This window comes from Podarcis bocagei (assembly GCF_964188305.1).
Source record: "Podarcis bocagei genome assembly, chromosome: 12".
Classification (NCBI taxonomy): Eukaryota; Metazoa; Chordata; class Lepidosauria; order Squamata; family Lacertidae; genus Podarcis; species Podarcis bocagei.
In genome coordinates this window covers 27,457,093-27,475,347 of record NC_138137.1, presented here as the reverse complement: position 1 = coordinate 27,475,347, position 18,255 = coordinate 27,457,093, and the positions used below count along the sequence as shown (strand labels likewise).

Genomic DNA, 18,255 nt, shown 5'->3' with positions numbered 1-18,255 from the left:
CACAAAAAACCTGACATTGCAACATCATGCTCACTTTTCTCCCCCAACTCAATTCAGTCCACTCTTTATTACGGTCAAAGACCAGACGACAGGAATAATGATAATAAGACGTGTAACTACTTCAGCACCAAAGGGGTAGAAGCAATGCAGAAGATCTTTCTCATTGGATTCTGGAGACCATGATGGAATAGAGGTCAATAACTATATGGGCAAGTTGTGGGAATGTTGAGGAAAGTAGGAGAGGATACATTGATTAAATATTACCTCTCCTCGCTCACGCTAGTGAGCTTGTAGCAGAGCACATTCCCATGTACATTGCTGGAAGCAAGTTGATGGATTTGTTAGAATCATTTAAGCTGAGCAATCCAGTCTGGCTTATCTAGATTGGATAGTTCCTGTAAATTTCCCTTTATTTCCCTCTTTAAAATAATAATAACATGACAGTCTTCTTTAAAAGTAATGGTAAAGTTTACTTACATTCAGTTCACAGTAGCATCCTGATGGCAGGCTTTATCTTGTGGTTACAGTTACATTTGTAGAGAAAAGAAGTCTGAGCTAGGCATCAGACTTTTTACCTTGTGGCCTCCATCCTCAGTAAGAATGAGCCATGTGCTGCTTGCTAAGAGCCAGAAGAGAGGAAAAGAGGCAAAGAGAGGCAAAGAGAAAGATGGCTGCATGACTAGCCCTTTTATAGGGTCTGCTAGGGTCACGCCCATCTACCTGGTCACATACAGGGGGCGGATGCTCTAGAGCAGGTATGACAGGAAGTCCTCCCTGTCTGGAGCAACATTCCCTTGTCTGTCCACTCTAGGAAACAGGAAATGTTGTATTTGACTGCTTCGGTGGTGATACATCCCACACAAGTTGTATTGTCAATGATTTAAATAAGGCAAAAACAACAGGGGTAGGAAGCCAACGTGGACCTCCAAAGCTCTGTCTGGTCCTCAAGACTCTCCCTAGGCCACACCCCAGTGTACTAAAGCTAACATTGTTATTCATTTCTCCACCCACGTTTGCCTCTGACCCCACCCACGACTAGCATGTGGCCCCTAGAGTTTCCAAAAGGCAATGTGCCCTTCAGGTTGAATTTTGTCCCCCACTCCTGAGATACAAAGTGCCATCTCAGAGTCACGGGCCTTTTACATCTGCAATGTAAAGGCAAGTGGCAAGATCTAAGACCAGGGGTCAGCAAACTTTTTCAGCAGGGGCCAGTCCACTGTCCCTCAGACCTTCTGGGGGGCCGGACTATATTGGGGGGGTGAACGAATTCCTATGCCCCACAAATAACCCAGAGATGTATTTTAAATAAAAGCACACATTCTACTCATGTAAAAACACCAGGCAGGCCCCACAAATAACCCAGAGACGCATTTTAAATAAAAGGGCACATTCTACTCAGGTAAAAACACGTTGATTCCCGGACCGTCCATGGGCCGGATTGAGAAGGCGATTGGGCAGCGTCCGGCCCCCGGGCCTTAGGTTGCCTACCCCTGATCTAAGACTAAACCCATAATAGAATGGCTTTGGTCAGTCTTGGTTGCAATTCTGCCAAAATCTAATTTTTTAGAAGACAACTAGAATTACTCTAACAAATGAAAATAAATATGGCAAACCCAGAAAGAAATCTCCTGCGCCTTTCGTAGATGGACTAAAGTTAGAATGGCAGAAATGCAGTGAACTCACTTTCCAACTGTTTCTTTTTTAGCAAAAGTAAATCAAGCCACACTGATACTTAAAAATTGTGCTTTAGTCAGCCCAGAGCATTTATATTGATTGCTTCATGCTGCCCCTACAGTCACATATTATTTGGAGGCTCACGTGGACTGGCAAAAATGTTCAAAATGAGGACCAAGGTTCTGTAGCAAAGCATGAATTCTCTGTATATGGAGCTCTGAACAAACCTTCCCTCCTGTGTCAAGAAGAGATAAGCAAATTCAGGGGGAGATAATCCTTTGGTGGTGAGAGCAGCCTGGTTCTGTGACACTGGAGTTTTCCAGAGGGAGAGAAATTCACCAAACTGTCAGTCAACTGGAGCAGCATGAGGCTTTGTTCCAGAAACCACAATTCCGCAGACACAGGGATCAGGTAGCTGTTTCACGGTGCAGACGCCAACTGACAGGTCTCGTAGACATGACCAAATATCCGTGGGTTATTCTGAAGACAACGGCTGGCCTGCATTTCTTTTTTTCTTTTTGTATTCCACTGAAAAGTAAGCCCATGTTAGCCATGGAACAGCGTCTCAGTACAAAAAGAGTGAATTTCTCAACAAGGGAGAAAAAAATCTAAATCCTTTGAAAATCTAAATCCTCTCTGCTTAGAATAATGCTATTTATCTAATACAGGTTGGATGTTTTCCCTCTTGCTATTACATTTTCTTGCTATTGGTTTTTGTTTTGTTTTGTGTTTTGTATTCTCCTTTTGTATTTTTCTGCCGTGAATCACCCTGGTTCATCTTCGGATGAAGGGCGGTATACAAATTTAATAAATAAAAACAATAATACAATGGCAGGTCCAGTGGTGGAGATTTTGCACTTGTGACAGATGTGGCATGTCCCAAATCAGAATTAAAACAGTCAGTTTAATCAAAATACACAAAACTTATATATTTTTTTAATAAAGTATTAAACCAATATATCAGAAAATAACATTACAACATCAGTTCCAAAAACTGCACTTTGAAAATAAACAGAATACGAGCTGCCTTCGTAGAGGATTGGCTCAGCCCCTCGTTTCCTTGCTTAAGGTGCCCTTGTAGTCAAAAACCTGAAGCTATATCTGGAATCCCTTCCATATAATCAAAATGTTGGCAATTTTCCTCATCTGTTATACAAAGACCATTAGAATTCTTCACATCAGGCCTTTGTATTTTTGGTCAAGCAAAATAAAATTTAGCAATGCTCATATAAAAAAGCAGGAAGACCAAATGAAACCCAGTCCCTTTAAGAATGATGGTAACTCCCCAACCCCTATCCAAAGGAAGGCGACAGTCTTGTGCATTCCTACCTCTGGGAACAGCAGGACTCACTTCTGAGTACACATACATGGAAATGCATAGTAAATGCAGACAGGAGGTGAGAATACCCTTCATCCTATTTTGCTTCATTAGGTACCAAACTCCTCCTTCTGTTCTTCAGCATGCTTGCTGAAGTAGGTTCTGGAACAGTAACCTCTGTTAAGATTTTGTCAAGCCATAGTCTTTTCTTCGGGCATTGACAGGACTATTTCCAATATCATATAAGAAAGTATCACTTGCAGCCACTTCACAGAGTACCATGTTCCTATGTTGGCTGCTTATGCCTGCATCCTAAATGGAGGTGGAACCCTCCACAAAGGAATCTGTTAATGTGTGAGGGAGTCCAATCACAATGCCCCAATACAAAGCTACATCTATTTTACTGTCAAGGAATCCAGCTCCCTAGATTCAGGGAACTTCATGAACACAAGACACTGGATTTCAGTAACTGAGCATATAATCATGTCCTATAACCTTACCATAGAGCAGTGTTTCCCAACCGGTGTTCCGCGGCACACTAGAGTGCCGCGAGACGTTGCCTGGTGTGCCGTGGGAGGGAGGCGGGCGAGGCGGGCAGCGAGAGGCGGGGCGGCGGCGGCGAGGAGAGGCCGCCCAGCGCGGGGCTCTCGCCGTCTGCCTGCCTGGCTGCCTGCGTGGCGCTGACGTCACGGGGCTGTAACGTGCCCCACATAGGCACACGCGGGGCGGCGAGCGAGCTCCCTCCCACATCCCATCGCCGCTCGCTTCGGCCGGCCTACTGGGCTGTCGCAGGCGGAAGGCCTGCGCATGCGCGAGGTTTTCGCGCCTTCGGGATTCCCTTCACGCCTTCCTCCTCCCGGGTCCTTGAGAGCGCGGGAAGCGGCAGCGCGAGACCGGCGTTGAGCCTGGTAGGTATTGCGCTTGCCAAGGCAGTCATTTGGGAAATGAAAACTTGCAAAGCAAGCAACCAGTTCAATCTGAAGTACGTGTATGCTTAATATCCTGTATCTGAAACCTGTTCTGCCCCCTCCCCCACACTTGGTGCCATTTTCATCTACACATGCAGCAGAGTAAGTTGACCCAGAATAGTACCAATTCAGATGGCAGATGGGAGAATGACAGTGCTGAATGCTTTCCCATGTAGAACAGTCCCTGCAAATAAAAACCTAGCATATTTGGAAGAGGGATGCTAGCCTAACCATTACCTTCTATGCTGTTACTATTTTTTTATTTTTTTTTACATAAGTAAAAAGTGACCTTTCCCCATCTGGCATGATACAAGCCCATTCTTACAACTCAGAATTTTTTCGACTATTTCAGCTACATATGTAGAATATGCCTTCATTGATTCCTATTAAAGAGAGTTACTTTATATATAGTCAATATAGGCACAGAGTTAATTTTTTAAACATTTTCTAATGGTGGTGTGCCTCGAGATTTTTTTCATGAAACAAGTGTGCCTTTGCCCAAAAAAGGTTGGGAAACACTGCCATAGAGTAACAGTCTTAGTGGCTGAATTGTTGACTTTTATGGGCAAGCTTCAACCAGCAATCTTGGTCCCACAAACCATGGCTCACCAGTATGAGAATGAGCCATTAACCTGTACACTCCCTCCCTATCCTTCTCTTCATACTTGGCTGATCTAAACCATAGTTTCCAGATACATCTGCACCAGGAAACTGTGATTTGATAACCATGACAAGCAGAGATTATATCAGCAATTCCGAGACCAGATGTAATAGGAAACTGTGGTTCAAAGAAGCCATGATCTTAAGCTACAAAGCCAGGACCATGAGGGGAGCAGAGATTCAAAGAGCAACCACACTGGCACAGGCTTTTCATTGGCTGATAAACCACGGTGTAATGGTCTGAGATTGCTATGTCTGAACAGGGCCTATGCAGAGAGCCTCCCACTAAATAAAATGAACTCTTAATTTTTCTCTCTTTGCAGTTTTGGGTGTGACATATTAGAACTATTAGGTGTGATTAACTGCCACATTTCTTGCAACATTAATTCACACTACTAAGATTTTTGCTGAGATCGTGGTAAGATTGTCAAGGCACAAATGGCACTGAGGTTTAGAGCCTATTTGTTTTTCTCAAGTCTCTTTTTATAGACATCCACAGGTAGTGAGAAACTAATGACTGCCTGTGGCCTTCTTATCCACACATGTTCTCAATGCATACCCCCCCAAAAAAATACTCTTACTACAGTGAAACAAAAAGTGGAACAGGTTTTTTATCAAAGAACACACAAACCAATAATAATGGCAAATACATTTGGTCCATAATGCCCTGCTGTGTACCTCTTGAATTAAAAAAACAAAAAACAGAAGAGGTAGTGGCTAACAGGGCAGTCAGAGATTCAACAGCTGCCATTGACCCTTGTAAGCTAGGACTGCCCAACTTAAGAGCCCACACAAATAAAAAACAGCAGGTTAAAAAAATGTGAATAAATTGTATCTGTACATTAAACTTTTGACACATGCAATGGTGCAAAAATAATATGTATCTTTGGACGTACCTGGGTGGATGCAGACAACTTTTTTTTTAATCATTAAAAACAGTTTCATTTGTCATCGTGATGTAAGGGTATCAAGCAGAGCCTGATAGTCGGAAGTGGATGTTGGAACCACCATGTTATGGATACAAGTTCGGAAACTATGACAGCAGCAGAGCAGATTGCTTTGTGGTTCCTATGCCAGTGGGAAGTTTCCATAACAATCATGCACTGACCGTACATTTCATTTGCCCTGAGGAGTGGAGAAATGAGCAAAGAACTGACCCTACGAATATGTCACCATTGTCACAGAATGTCAATTCTGGATCTGCTTTAGAGCCAAATAAGAAGGCAAGGTCACAGCAAGATGGAGGTGGGGTTCCCATTACCTGGGGATGAGAGATAAGGCTGGTGCGCTGGGGGAAATGAATACTACAAGACATCCACAAAGGGGACAGACCACTTTTTCATGAAGAAACATGGGTCAATAATACAGATACCTGGCAGAGAGACCTTCAGACAGTCCTTTTCCACTAGAATCCAAACACCCAATGAATACAGTAGTATCTCTGGTTGCGGATGGGGTCCGTTCCAGAGCTCTGGTTGGATCCCGAGATTTCCATAACCAGAGGAACTGCTTCTGCATATGTGTGCGAGTGGCGGCAGACTGCTTCTGCGCATGTACACGGTGCGGTAGAGCGCTTCTGCGCATGCGCGTGTGGCAAAACACTTCCGGGTTTGCCACTTTCGCAACTCAAAGTTTACATTACTCAAGGGTAACGTAAGCTGAGGTGCTACTGTAGTAAAGTAATCGAGGATATATTTACCTTATACATGTGATGAAACAGCTTTCCCAATTACCTCAGAGCAACCATGTATTCACAGGAGTGCACAAAGTTTCCCTAACTGGTTCTCTCAGGAATGACAATAGCAGGCATAGGGAGCAATTTCTAGGTAAAACGCTCTGAATAAGTAATGTAACTATGCTGCCCAGCTCAAATTCCTCCTGTGCTAAACTTCCCCCCAAAATGTGTAGCCCACTGCAAGGCTGTTCAGCTTCCGACTGCTGTACACGAATACCTTTCGAGACATGTTGTTGTAGGGACACGAGTATGAAGGAAAGCAAGGGAAAACTGGTCCTGCTTGAAAAATAAATGACTTGATCTTTTCATTTAAAAAAGCTTAAGCCCATAAAAGCCAGAAGCAATAGGCATAATTTTCACAGGCAGAGGAGCTAAACGGTTCTTGATGCAAATGCTCTCATTTAACTGCTTTGTGTTTCAGGAAGATAATTTCCACGGCGCCTTTCTAAATTAGATGACTTCTAGTCTTCATCCATCTTAGAGAAAGCACTTGCCTGGAGAACCTCCATGCAGTTGACTAGAATCAGAGCTCCGGTTAATTCTCGCCACTGTTTGGTCACAGGATTCTTCATTTTGTCCAGTGCAGACTGCAGGTCTTGCAACATATCTCTGTAACTGTCTCCATAGTGAGCTCCCCAGGTGTACAGGAAATCATACGCCGGTTTCCACATCATCTGAAGTTGAAAACATACCGGGGATCAATTATTATCATTTACATCTTGTTGCCTGGCACTTAAAAATATATCATGGAGGCATCCAACAAACCTCCCTGGGGAGGGCATTCCACAAAAAGCAAAGTGGCTTACTATATTTTGAAATACAGATTCATGGTAAAATACATAACCCTTTAAAATCCATAGGCAGGAACAATAACATTAAAGTCACCAGCTTTAAACAGTAATAACTTAGCCATACCCCAGTTAACTATTCTCATTCATACCCCATACTTATTATCATACAGTGGTACCTCTGGTTAAGTACTTAAATCGTTCCGGAGGTCCGTTCTTAACCTGAAACTGTTCTTAACCTGAAGAACCACTTTAGCTAATGGAGCCTCCTGCTGCTGCCATGCTACCGGAGCACAATTTCTGTTCTCATCCTGAAGCAAAGTTCTTAACCTGAAGCACTATTTCTGTGTTAGCGGAGTCTGTAACCTGAAGCATATGTAACCTGAAGCGTATGTAACCTGAGGTACCACTGTATTACTATAACTCTAAACATACAGTCAACTCTAAACAAACATGTCCTCATATCATTAAGTAGGTAACTTTTTTAAAAAAAAGTATCTCCACCACCCACCCACCCAGCATGTTGAAAGGAATTAATGGATTCATTTTTACCAGTCATTAAATCCCTAATGAAATCATCAGCCCCAAGACAATTCTTTCTTCCTCTTTTTATAAGAACCGTTTGGGTCTGAGGGGCATTCAGAAAGCAGCTGAATATCTGGAGATAACATTTATGGTTGGTTGGATTTCTGTTCTAAGTTGAGATCCCCTCCAACTGATGAACCTAGTCCCCACATCCCATTCTCCACTCTCTCGTTATCATTTTGCTTTTACACATCACAAAATTAGTTTCTTCCTCTCTCTGGTAGCCTTTTGCCTCAGATTAGGAGCTTTATGGCTAGGAGGCTATTTTATCCTTGCTTCTGTCTTGAAAAACTTTTTGTGTGAACGTCATATATTATGAAGTTATTAAATTTGTGGTCTGTTTGTTTGTTTTTTAGGCTCCTCTTTTATAATTTAAGCTGCTTGCCATTATATTTTAAGTCGATTAATGTAAAGGCAGTGTTATAAATTCAGATATATAAGCTAGGCACCAAATGGCTCCTTAAACCAAGGTTACAATCACCAAAACAGAATTCCTAGTTGCCATTTGGAGGCTGGACAGCTTGAAAGTTGTATTTTGCAATACAACCTTCTGGTTCCTGAAATTTGTTCAGATCATGCAGATGAAATATCATGGATAGAATTCTACAGGCTTTGCTGTTGGTGTGTGAAAACAGTCAAGATCCAAGGATCCCCAGGCATGCGCCTCCAGGTGGTGGAGAAATCAGGCGCCCAAGCATCTTCACTTGGTCGCAAGTTGCTGGTAGCCAGGTGCAGAATATGTCTGGCACCAGACAAATTTTGAATGCTGTGTAAAGCATTTACTGTATTTTTCGCTCTATAAGACGCACCAGACCACAAGACACACCTAGTTTTTGGAGGAGGAAAAAAAGAAAAAAAATATTCTGAATCTCAGAAGCCAGAACAGCAAGAGGGATCGCTGCGCAGTGAAAGCAGCAATCCCTCTTGCTGTTCTGGCTTCTGGGATAGATGCGCAGCCTGCATTCGCTCCATAAGACGCACACACATTTCCCCTTACTTTTTAGGGGGGGGGAGTGAGTCTTATAGAGCAAAAAATATGGTATATTTGATCTGGTGTGGGGTTTTTTGCGGGTCTCGTTAACTGTTCTGCTTTTTTTAAAAAAAATTGTAAGCTGTCTTGAACATTTTAATGGAAAAAGAGGGATAAAAATGCTTTAAATTAAATTGTACTCAATAATGAAATTAATGAAATGGAATCGATCATGAAATCCCCCTGAGTTGGACCTGGATCGCTGAGCAGCTAATTTTCTAAACTCCAAATATGGTCATTGATCAATGAATCTTAACATTTTACTCGAGCAGCTCAAATTCTAGTGCAGTTTCCCAAAGTAGGTCATCACTCCTTGTGGAAAATTTAAAAGAAGCTGAACTGGAAAGGAGAGTGATAATAAGGTCCCAAGTTCACCCACAAGTATCTCTAGATAAGATCTCATCAAGGAAGAACTTGGGAGGCAGTGACATTACTGGGCTAAAAAGATCAACATTCTGACTCATGCAAAGGAGTACTTTAAGCTTCTCAACAAGTATCTCACGTAAAGTACAGGAACCAGTTGAGGGGGCTTGCAACTACTTTTTAGCAACACTAAAAACATAGGACATCACAAGCTCTGGCAACCCAGAAATTATCTTTGATAATAGGGAAGGACAATTTTAGGAATTAGCAGTTATTCATAATGAGCACTGGGTCACGGCAGCTTTGCACAGACAAAACTTTTAGGAATTCCTAGTGGAAATTAATTTTATTCCCGTTTTGTAGGTGTCTACTGGAAGATGCAACAGCAAAGTAAAAAACAAAACAAAATCAGCACAGAAGATAGCAAAAAGGCAAACAGAAAGCTGTATTATTCTTGGAGGGGGGTCATTTATGTTTAAAAATTTCAAACATAAACACTGGCAAATCAGAAAACAATGGATAATTATGGAAGTCATTTTTTAAAATGATGCTCCATCAGAAACTTCTATTTTAAAAACATACCACCTTAAAGTAAATCTGAAAACCACAGATGGAGAGTAAGTTTAGCACTGACAGTAAAGAAGCCAGAACGCCAGTCTTACTGTCAAGCTCTCAAAATGCAGATAGATACTGTGAAAATAACCTTGAACCTGCAGCTTTGGGATCAAATGTTCTCAATTAAGCTCGATTTGCAAATTAAAGAGAGACAAAGGGGACTTCCTAGATGTCAGTTCTGCAAACTCAGCCTGGCCCGTGAAAGTCAAGAATTTGAGACAGGGTGGAGTGCAATTCATTCTTACCACTGTTTTACTTAACAGCAATTAGGAGATGCAGAATGGCAAGAAGTCGTGTAATAGGAGTGTCCGCTCATATAGATTGACTGAATAAGCAAGTGCTATTTTTAAAGTCTCAGAATGCTTGTGAGCTAGTGATCACAGCTAGCGATGTTTGGAAAACCTGAATGAAGAACCTGAATTTGTATTTTTCTGCTTACTACATGAACGATGCTCAAGATCAGATTTGCTTGCATGAGAAACCTGTCCAAAAGAAACTCCTGCTGTCCCAGTGCTGCCTGCTAAGCTTATGGGGCTTACCAAGGCAGAAGGGAAATTTGCCCAGCTATGCCTCAAACCTGGCCAGTGTTATGTACTGCTGTGCAGCACAGTAGTAGCCAGCACTGTGCCCTCAGGTGGACTACAGGTCCCATCAGCACTAACCATGATACCTGCTAGCTGGGGATGATGGGAGATGGAGTCCAACAGCAACAGGAGGGAACCAGTTTGGCTACTCCAGGTGTAACCGGCAAGCAGGAACCGTAAAGACATTGGAGTGTTGGAAGGCATGGTTGTGGTAAACTTCCACAATAAAGATAGGGAACGTGACAGAGTTTGGGGTGCTTTAAAACAGCCTGTTGAGGTCTGAGATTCTCTGTATGTGGTAGCAACTGCTAATATCCAGGAGCAAGGATGCTTAATAATGTGAAAGGAAAACCTGTGACCACTTCTCCCTCACCCAGAGGATCAAAGTAAGGATGAGCCATGTTGGAAACAAAACTGGAATTTAATTTAAACACACATGATGAGGGTTTAAGCTTGATGGTTAAGCTGATAAGCCAAAGACCTTTTACAGAAGTAATTAAGAACTTTATTTAAAATTGGACTTTAAACCGGTTTCTAATTAAGCTGATTCCTCCCAGAATGGCTTTTTGTTCTCCTACCTAAACCAAGAAAACACTTTCAGGCCCATTTTAGAATTTTATCCTTGCCCTCAGGGAAATAATTGGGGCTGCTGTGCCTAGCAAACCGCTCCAATGCCCAGCTAATCTCTAGCCATGACCAAGCTAAGCTCAACTGGACCATTGGTGGACACTCCACCCAGCCCTGATTGGCTGCAGAAGAAGCCCCAGCTAAGTGGAATCATCATCTGCTGTGAAGCAGATTTATGTTGTGAACTGCCCTGAGTTCTACAGATGAAGGGGGGGTGACTGGGGGCGGCCGCCGAGACCACATAACACCGGTCTTGAAAGACCTACATTGGCTCCCAGTACGTTTCCGAGCACAATTCAAAGTGCTGGTGTTGACCTTTAAAGCCCTAAACGGCCTCGGCCCAGTATACCTGAAGGAGCGTCTCCACCCCCATCGTTCTGCCCAGGCGCTGAGGTCCAGCGCCGAGGGCCTTCTGGCGGTTCCCTCATTGCGAGAAGCAAAGCTACAGGGAACCAGGCAGAGGGCCTTTTCGGTAGTGGCGCCCGCCCTGTGGAACGCCCTCCCATCAGATGTCAAAACGATAAACAACTACCTGACATTCAGAAGACATCTTAAGGCAGCCCTGTTCAGGGAAGTTTTTAATGTATGATATTTTAGTGTTTTTTTGGTTTTTGTGGAAGCCGCCCAGAGTGGCTGGGGAAGCCCAGCCAGATGGGCGGGGTACAAATAATAAATTATTATTATTATTATTATAGTATACAAATTTAATTCATTCATTAATAGTAATATAAAAACGAATTATCTGGGAACAAATGAATAGTGTTGCTAGATCAGGCCAACATTCTATCTAGTCCAGCATCTCATTCTCACAGTGCCTATGCCTCTGGGAAGCCTTCAAGGAGGACCCAAGAGAAACAGCACTCTGTTCACTTGTGATTCCCTGCAACTGGTATTCAGGGCTATAAGGCCTCCATCAGTGGAGTTAGAAGACAGTATTCATGGAGGATGAGACTCTTTTAAAGCACTGTGTGCTGGATTATCATACTATGTATGTTTTGAAATCAATGCACATCAAACTATTATTGTAATAATATGCATTTTATTTTATTTTTTTGCAGCACTGCGAGCCGCTTTGGCCACATTTATGTGGGAAAGCAGCCTACAGGTGAAACTAATACAAAAATTAAAAAATGTCAGAGTGAGTATCTCGTCTGCAAAGTGGGATCTGCCACACAAGGCTGCTGTAAGAACTGAATAAGGAAAGAAGTGCTATTACAGAACCTGACCCTCCTTTGGGAAAGACCAAGCTATAAATAAACACAGGAAAAATGAAAACACTGCGCACAGAGTTATCAAATTCCTGCACGCTGCATGCTGACAGACAAAGAGGCAGCCATTTGGTTGTTGTGAATATTTCATTTAACTTCTAACTTGACAGCTTAATATCACCGTGGCAGCTGATACGAGATTTCTAAGGCTGCTCGTGATGAATGATTCCAAATAAAAACATAACCATAAGAAAAAGAGAGAGGAGGATATGACCACTGCCAAATCAAGTACCTTTTCCCCCCTTTTTGACAAACAGTACTTTATGCAAGATTTCACCTAGATTATCTTTGCTTATAGGATTTATTATTTTGTCTTATTTATGTGCAAGTCCAAGTCGCATATCAGAGAACTGCATGAAAAATCTGGTAACTCAAAGAACAAGCCAAAGTGGACAACAACTTGCTCAAAGTTTTGCATTGCTTCCTGTTTGGATTATTCACTGCATTATACAGTGGTGCCTCGGGTTAAGAACTTAATTCGTTCTGGAGGTTCATTCTTAACCTGAAACTGTTCTTAACCTGAGGTACCACTTTAGCTAATGGGGCCTCCTGCTGCCGCCACGCCGCCGCTGTTCTTAACCCAAGGGTACTATTTCTGGGTTAGCGGAGTCTGTAACCTGAAGCACCTGTAACCCGAGGTACCGCTGTACGTTCATGTGATTTGTTAGTTTAGCTGTCATTGTCCTTCAACAATATCTACACATTTTCATCCCAACATTTGATTGGGATACCAAGCCAAAATCATCTGCTGATAAAGGCCAATGTTAATGGAAATTTTTATATAGCTTCATTGACAGATGCGGAACAATCCAAAACACGTTTACTCAGAACTCAGCAGAGCTCAGTGTACCTTATCTAAATAAAATATAATCCTAAATAATATATCCTAAATAAAATATGCACAGGACTGCAGGCTTAGGTACTTTGCATTGCAGAATGAATCTTTATACACTTACACCCTCAGGATGTCTCCATTTAAATTTTCTAGAGCAGCCATTTAAATGTTTAATTCAATATTTGGTCTCCATCAACTTGATGAGCCTCGTCTCTTTGGGTGGGCTTTAAGAAATGGCTTTGAGCAATTTTTTTGTCATGCTATTATAACACAGACAAGAATTATTAGAGTTGAAAGTTTGGACACATAACAGTAAGACAGAGAGAGAGAGAGAGAGAGAGAGAGAGAGAGAGAGAGAGAGAGAATGATGTTTAGGACTGGAGAGAGACAGTTTCAAGAGTGTATATACCAATTCTGTTTTCACCATGTTTGATGGGTATTATATCATTTAAGAAATAATAATAGTAATAATAATTTATTATTTATACCCCCCCTCCAGATGGGTTTCCCCAACATATTATAATATTATAATAAAATATTACAATATTAATATTAAAAACATGATAAAACATCAAACATTAGAAACTTCCCTGAGCAGGGCTGCCTTTAGATGTCTTCTAAAGGTTGTATGGTTACTTATCTCCTTGACATCTGATGGGAGGGCGTTCCACAGGGCGGGCGCCACTACCAAGAAGGCCCTCTGCCTGGTTCCCTGTAACTTCACTTCTCGCAGTCAGGGAACCACTAGAAGGTCCTCTGAGCTGGACCTCAGTATCCGAGCTGAACAATGGGGTTGGAGACGCTCCTTCGATTATACTGGGCCGAAGCCATTTAGGGCTTTAAAGGTCAGCACCAACACTTTGAATTGTGCTCAGAAAACCTATGCAACCTGTTTGACTAGAAGCAATGGTAGCACAAAAGGAATTTGTACACATACATCCCCTGGCAAGCAATGCCATTTTATACGTCACTTATAAAAACAATGGTCTGTATTCAGCCTAAAAAGCTTTGGTGGCAAAAGAGCACAGTGAAAGAAAGTGAGAGAAGTTTCACCTCGGGAGGAACATCTCCATTCGTGCCCCGGTGGGGAGTTTCATAAGCTTCAATTTGTTGCTTTGTGAGTCGTGCTAATTTTTCTGCCAGCTCTCTCCAGCCTTTCCCAAGCTTCACAGCAGACGTAAAAATGACTGTGTCTTGCGTGATGCGTGCAAGTAGTCCTTGGCAATCCAGCTTCAGCAGGGCCTGCAACCACAAGTTCAATGATTATGTTCTCAAGCAACCATGAATAACAATTAAGTATAGCCAGCTTGTGCAACTGTTTAAAGCAATACGGAAATGAGCACTTAAACTTATGCTAAATATTCCACTAGTGTTCCAGAAGTGGCTTTTTTACATGTGGAGAAAGATCACATAAAATGTGGAAATGATTAGGTAAGGGATCATCATGAAAACTGAATGAAATGCTACTTGAATGCAGTCTTAAGTCCATTGATTTCAACGGATCCGCCTTTACAGTATGTTTTACTTAGTCACATACATATAGTTATTTAAATATTTATAAGCCACACTCCTGTAGAAATTATAACAAGGCAAGGAGTGAGATTAAAAACAAAATACGCCCAAATAGCCAAAGCGAAAAGAACATATCATTAAAAATTAGTTGGTTAAAAAAAAAAAGATTCTGAAGACCTGATTGAACAATTTTTAAAAGACGTTTGAAAGAAAGCAGGGGTGACTCCTGTCAAACAAAGATCATGGTGCAAGGAGTTCCACAGAGCAGGGTCTGCCCACACAGAAGTCTTGGTCCCTGGTAAAGGGCTGTTAAATCTAAGGGGCGGGGGCACAAAATGTGCCCCATCTGAAGGCTTCAGTGATCAAAGCAGAGTACAGTGGTACCTCAGGTTAAGTACTTAATTCATTCCGGAGGTCCGTACTTAACCTGAAACTGTTCTCAACCTGAAGCACCACTTTAGCTGCTCCTGCTGCTGCTGCCGTGCCTCCGGAGCACGATTTCTGTTCTCATCCTGAAGCAAAGTTCTTAACCTGAGGTACTGTTTCTGGGTTAGCGGAGTCTGTAACCTGAAGCGTATGTAACCTGAAGCGTATGTAACCCAAGGTACCACTGTATAAGAAATCTGGTGGTCTTCAAGGTACTTTTGGCTCCAAGTTGAGTAGGGCTTTGTGAATCTTGCGTCTGACAGCAAAACAATAGATACACTGGAATAATTGTTACCAATTTTACTAACCCCTGGTGAATCTGTATCAATTCTCTTTCCCTAGAAAAATTAGCCTAGGAGCCAGATTTGAAAGGAAATCTGAACTAATTACGGTTGTTTTTTCCAGATTTTTCCCTATACTGCCAAAAATGGCATACTGTTCCCAGAAAGAAGAGTATGGTTTTATATAAATGTCAGTCTTAGGATCACATAATCAATAATAGAGTTTACTCATTATTCCTGATTACAGATATTTAGGACAGTCCTGCCTATAGTCATTAGCCAGGGAAAAGACCGGCTGAAATTACTGAAAGTTCTCTCCTGAGCAATTACTTTAAAACTAGGCTGCAGGAGGATAAAATCTGCTTAGGAAAAGAAATGTATATGGGTACTGTGGCCCATTTGTATAATCATTTTTCACAGAAGAAAAGCCAGGAACTGATGACTTCTTGCTCTCAGCCCTTTTTACTTGAGCGTCCTTTTAAAATGCTCAGGTTTATGTAAATGCAATCGCTTTGCTCTGCTGGCCCAAAACTGAACAAAACAAATGGCATTCCGTCAGAGACAAGAAAATATCTCTTCTGTTTTGCCCTTAAAATGTTGTTTTATTTACAATATTTATATACAGTTGTACCTTGGAAGTCAAATGGAATCCGTTCTGGAAGTCTGTTTGACTTCCAAAATGTTGGAAAGCCCCGTCGGACGTTTGGCTTCCAAAAATAGTTCGCAAACCGGAACACTCACTTCCAGGTTTGCAGCGTTCATGAGCCAAAATATTCAAGAACTAAGTTGTTTGAAAACCAAGGTATGACTGTACTATCATTTTTAAAAAAATCACAACAGCTTACAACTAACCAATAATGCAAGGTTTAAGTAGGAATCTCTGGCTCTCCAGAGGTTGAAACTCCCATTTCTTCAGTTGGTTAGAGCGGGGTGCTGATAACACCAAGGTTGCAGGTTCGATCCCAGAATGGGACAGCTGCATATCCCACACCAAGATGGAAACTTGATCTGCTAATGTGGTTATTTCAGGAAGAAACACAGAAACACTGGATTCATAGAAGATCTTTGGAAGAAATAGAGGCTGCTCCATTTTAACATTGCTTTCCTCACAAGGAGGCCACCCAAAAAGTGTGTCTGCATAGGTTGAATGTGGGCACTGCACAGACCGACCATAACAGATCATATGCTGGCCTGATCCTACACAGCATCTCCACACCATTTCCATCCTATGTACAGTGGTACCTCAGGTTAAGTACTTAATTCGTTCCGGAGGTCCGTTCTTAACCTGAAACTGTTCTTAACCTGAAGCACCACTTTAGCTAATGGGGTCTCCTGCTGCCGCCGCGCTGCGGGAGCACGATTTCTGTCCTCATCCTGAAGCAAAGTTCTTAACCTGAGGTACTATTTCTGGGTTAGCGGAGTCTGTAAGCTGAAGCGTATGTAACCTGAAGTGTATGTAATCCGAGGTACCACTGTACAATCATGTGCATCAATTATATTCTCGGGCCTTTAAGATGCTGCAGCTCTTTGGCAGAAAGCTGCCATTGTAAAAAAGAAAACAAAAAGGTACTTAGGTTTTACCAAGAACTACACCTGTATAATGAGCCTGAAAATATAGCCTTGGGGAAGAAGCTGGAGGCAAGAGACATAACTTTTACCTGCAAGTCCATGCTTAAAACTGCAGCTGCAGAGAACTAGTGAGAAGTCCTTAAGCGGTAGTATATATATCCTGACAATGACGAAACCCATGACTTCCAGTGCTTGCTATTTTTAAGCTAAAGGGCTTCTGTTATTTTGAGCAACTTGCTAATGAGCAACATGTCATCACAGAAAAAGGACTAAGATTTGAAAGGCTTATGTCCAAAACCAGCATTTCCCAATGCTAGGTGGCTTACAGGTAAAATAAGAACAGCTAAAAACAAGGGGGTGGGACACACAATAATGAAATACTGGAACCATTGACCATGCTGGAGCTATGCTTCTTTTCTGAACCATGTAACAATGGTTCAGCATTGACTGACAGTACAGTACTGGGCCCCATTCAAGGTCCTGTTGATAACTTACAGTGCCCTGAATGACTTGGATCCCTGTAGGGGCGCCTGTCCCATTATCCACCAGCCTGTACTTTAAGATCTACTGGGAAGGCGCTCCTTGGGATCCCACCACAGGCAGTGATCCAAGGAAAAGGCCTTCTCAGTTGTGGCACCTCATCTGTGGAACTCCCTCCTGCTAAAGTTAGGTTTGTATCCCTATTTGTTGAATTTTAGTCGGGTGTGAAGACTGCAGACCTATGTGTCACAGTGTTTCTGTCTGGCTTGCTGTGTTTTTTTGTTTTCAAGCTTTTTTTAAGGGTGTGTGTTGACAGTGTTGTGTTGTGTTTTGTTATGACTTTGATAGCGAGCCACTGTGAAAGGACCTTAGTGTGTGAGAGCTGGGGAGAGTGTATATTTAAATAAGGGCATGTCTCATCCTGTCTCTGCCGGGGCCCAACCCAACATATCTTTTGCCAGCCTAGGGCCTAAGGAAGGGGCATTCTGGGGGCGGGACCAGAGCTGGATCCTAAGCCTATTCGCTTGGTCACATGACATGGCAACCCAGTGTAGGTTGCGCTGTGGTCTAAACCACTGAGCCTCTTGGGCTTGCCGATCGGTTCGAATCCCTGCAACGGAGTGAGCTCCCATTGCTCTGTCCCAGCTCCTGCCAACGTAGCAATTCGAAAGCACGCCAGTGCAAGTAGATAAATAGGTACCGCTGCAGTGGGAAGGTAAACAGTGTTTCCATGCGCTCTAGTTTCTGTCACGATGTTCCATTGCACCAGAAGTGGTTTAGTCATGCTGGCTACATGAACCAGAAAGCTGTCTGTGGACAAACGCTGGCTCCCCTGGCCTGAAAGCGAGATGAGCGCCACAACCCCATAGTCACCTTTGACTGGACTTAACCATCCAGGGGTCCTTTACCTTTACCCTTAAGCCAGCAAAAAGGATGG

General features: G+C 42.5%; 1 protein-coding gene across 1 annotated transcript in view; it reads right to left on the bottom strand.

The window, feature by feature from the left end:
* Positions 1-2,588: 2,588 nt before the first annotated feature.
* The window catches only part of MACC1 (MET transcriptional regulator MACC1), a 31,328-nt gene continuing 15,661 nt past the window's right edge, over positions 2,589-18,255 (bottom strand). The window contains exons 4-6 of the mRNA XM_081164467.1: positions 14,104-14,292; positions 4,478-7,029; positions 2,589-3,487 (exon numbers count right to left, since the gene is read on the bottom strand). Of these exons, the coding sequence (XP_081020593.1) occupies positions 6,817-7,029; positions 14,104-14,292 (402 nt within the window). The 3' untranslated portion in view covers positions 2,589-3,487; positions 4,478-6,816. The remainder of the gene's footprint in view (positions 3,488-4,477; positions 7,030-14,103; positions 14,293-18,255) is intronic.